The 3,389-nt window shown below is 41.1% G+C and overlaps 1 protein-coding gene across 1 annotated transcript; it reads left to right on the top strand.

Moving 5' to 3' along the window:
• Nucleotides 1-396: 396 nt before the first annotated feature.
• LOC308534889 (isopentenyl-diphosphate Delta-isomerase 1-like) lies at nucleotides 397-1,080 on the top strand (the record flags this gene model as incomplete). Its single annotated transcript, XM_081113530.1, has 1 exon — nucleotides 397-1,080. The coding sequence occupies one exon, from the start codon at nucleotides 397-399 to the stop codon at nucleotides 1,078-1,080; it is 684 nt and encodes a 227-aa protein (XP_080969656.1).
• Nucleotides 1,081-3,389: the final 2,309 nt, after the last annotated feature.

Genomic DNA, 3,389 nt, shown 5'->3' with positions numbered 1-3,389 from the left:
GATAAAAGACTTAAATGTAAAACATGAAACCATAAAAATCTTGGGAGAAAACATAGGCAGCAAAATCTCAGACATCTCTCATAGCAGAATTTTTGCTGATACATTTCCTAGGGCAAGAGAGAAAAAGGGGAAGATAAACAAATGGGACTACATCAAAATGAAAAGCTCCTGCCCAGCAAAAGAAACCACCATCAAAATGACCAGAGAGCCCACTGCATGGGAGAACATATTTGCCATGATACATCTGATAAGGGGTTAATTTACAAAATATATAAGGAACTCATACAACTCAACAATAGGAAGACAAACAATCCAATTAAAAAATGGGCAGAAGAGTGACAGCCCGCGGACTGTCGGCACCTCAGGATTCTAGGACAGGTCGAACATTCTGTCACGATGCCTGAAATAAGCACTGACCATCTTGATGAGCAACAGGTTCAGCTCCTGGCAGAGATGCGTATTCTTATTGATGAAAATGACAATAAAATTGGGGCTGAGACCAAAAAGAGTTGTCATCTGAATGAAAACATTGAGAAAGGTTTATTGCATCGAGCTTTTAGTATCTTCTTATTCAACACTGAAAATAAGCTCCTGCTACAGCAGAGATCAGATGCTAAAATTACCTTTCCAGTTTGTTTTACCAATACTTGTTGTAGTCATCTCTTAAGTAACCCAGGAGAGCTTGAAGAAAATGATGCAGTTGGAGTAAGGCGAGCAGCACAGAGGCATTTAAAGGCTGAATTGGGAATTCCCACGGAACAGGTTCCTCCAGAAGAAATTAATTACCTGACGAGAATTCACTACAAGGCTCCGTCTGATGGTATCTGGGGAGAACACGAAATTGATTACATTTTGTTTGTGAGAAATAACGTGACTTTGGATCCAGACCCCAATGAGATTAAAAGCTATTGCTATGTGTCAAAGGAAGAGGTGGAAAAAATGCTGAAAAAGGCAGCCAGCGGCGAAATTAAGATAACTCCATGGTTTCAATGTATTGCAGAGGCTTTTCTCTTTACATGGTGGGATAACTTAAATAATTGGAATCAGTTTGTTGACCAAGAGAAAATACACAGAATGTGAATGTGGAGATGAATAATTAGTAAAGTACTAAAAATGTCTCTACTAGTAAACTTAAAATGATTTTTTAAAAATTGGGTTCCCCATTAGAATTCTTATTGGATACATTGGTACTTTACAGCCTGAAATTATGTGGAAAAGATGCTGACAATTCTTATTTGTATCACACGCCCCACATATATGCATTCTTATTTGTAAAGGGCATTTATGAAAGATTATTTTTAAAAAGCAAATCAACTAAACTTAGCCTGTCTAAACAGTCCTGACAAATTTGAACAAATAACTGAAGCTCTTTATGTGCGATGTGTTGGGCATTTTCAGAACCTGCAGAGCACTTTATTTGCCAGGTGCTTTACATGTCATTAAGGTGTTGTCATCGTCCAGAAAAATATGCAACAGAAACTGTTTGCTTAGCTGCTTCCAAACAGCTCAGATTAATGTTCCATGTTAAGATATTAAATTAGGGGAGCAGGTCAAAGGTAACTAAATGGTGTGTGTCCTGATTTCTATCAAAGTCTGTGTTCTCAGGATTACAGGGGACAGACAGGCTACTTGTAAAATGGAAATTGGGTCCTACTCTACCACAGGGGTTTTTACTGCTGGTTCTGTTAACATTTGGGCTGGGTAATTCTTTGTTGTGGGGTTCATCCTGTGCATTCAAGGACATTTAGCAGCATCCTTGAGTTCTACCCACTATTTGCCATTGGTACCCACCGCCCCATCACAGTCACAGTGATTACTGATGCCAAATGTGTGCTGGAGGGCAAAGGTGCTCCCATGAGAACCACTGCTCTACAAATTGGGGGAGCAGAGGGAATTGAACAGAAAGGTTAATATTCATGTTAAATGGAATTAGGATCTGGAATATGTGCATATTAATATTTAAACTATACCTTGATTGATGCACTTTTTAACACTTGCACAGATTTCTCAGTTTGAAATCTCAAGATAGCTTTATTATCCTTGAATGCTATTTAATAATAATTAAAAAGAAAAATTTGTTTCTTACAAGCTAAATATTTTATAAATTTAATGGAAGAATCCATTTCTTGTTAACTCTGAGCAGTTAATTCATAATTTCAGGGAAGATTTGTCACAAGTTTTAATTTTACTGAAAAGTATAAACAATTAAAAATTACGTTTAAAAAAATAAATAATAATAATAATAATAATAATAAATGGGCAGAAGACCTGATTAGACATTTCTCCAAAGAGGACATACAAATGGCCAAGAGACACATGAAAAAATGCTCAGTCTCTAATCATTAGAGAAATGCAAATTGAAACCACCCTGAAATGTCACCTAACACTTGTCAGAATGGCTACCATCAACAAATCAACAAACAACAAGTGCTGGCGAGGATGTGGAGAAAAGGGAGCCCTCTGCACTGCTGGTGCGAATGCAGCTGGTGCAGCCTCTGTGGGAAGCAGTATGGAACGTCCTCAGAAAAGTAAAATGGAGCTTCCATTTGACCCAGGATCCCACTTCTAAGAATATATCCTGAAAACCCTGAACACCAATCAGAAGACTGTATGCACCCCTATGTTCATAGCAGCACAACTTCCAATAGCTAAGATCTGAAACAGCCCAAGTGCTGTTTAAACTGGATAAAAGCGCTGTGGGGCATTTACACCAGGGAACACTAGCAGCTGTAAAAAGAGGGGCCTCCTACCCGCTGGGACAGCATGGAGGGGCCCGGAGAGCACCATGCTGAGTGAAATAAGCCAGTCAGAGAAAGACAAGTATCACATGACCTCACTTATTTGTGGAATCTAATGAACAAAATGAATTGACCAACAAAATAAGACCTGAAGAGGCCCGGGTTTGATTCTGGTCAGGGCACATGCCTGGGTTGTGGGCTCGATCCCAGTAGAAGCATGCAGGAGGCAGCCAATCAATGATTCTCATCTTTGATGTTTCTATCTCTCACCCTTTCCCTTCCTCTCTAATATATATATATACTAGGGGCCCGGTGCACAAAATTGTGCATGGGTGGGCGGTCCCCTCAGGCCAGCCTGCATTCTCTCCAATCCACGATACCTCAGGGGATGTCCAACTGCCGGGGATGGCCCAAGATCAGGTCTAAACCGGCAGTCGGACATTCCTCTCATAATCCTGGACCGCTGGTTCCTAATCACTCACCTGCCTGCCTGCCTGATCGCCCCTAACTGCCCCCCCTGCTGGCCTCGTTGCCCCTCATGGTCCCCCCACTGGCCTGGTCGCCCCACGCAGCCTGCTGTTCAGTTGTTTGGTCATTTCTCACTAACCCCCCTGCCAGCCTGGTCATAGGCAGCCATCTTATGAGGCTAAT

The sequence above is a fragment of the Myotis nattereri genome (genome assembly GCF_964212035.1).
Source record: "Myotis nattereri genome assembly, chromosome: 19".
NCBI classification, from domain to species: Eukaryota; Metazoa; Chordata; class Mammalia; order Chiroptera; family Vespertilionidae; genus Myotis; species Myotis nattereri.
Note: the sequence above shows the minus strand (reverse complement) of the source record. Positions and strands in the feature narration are given on the sequence as shown.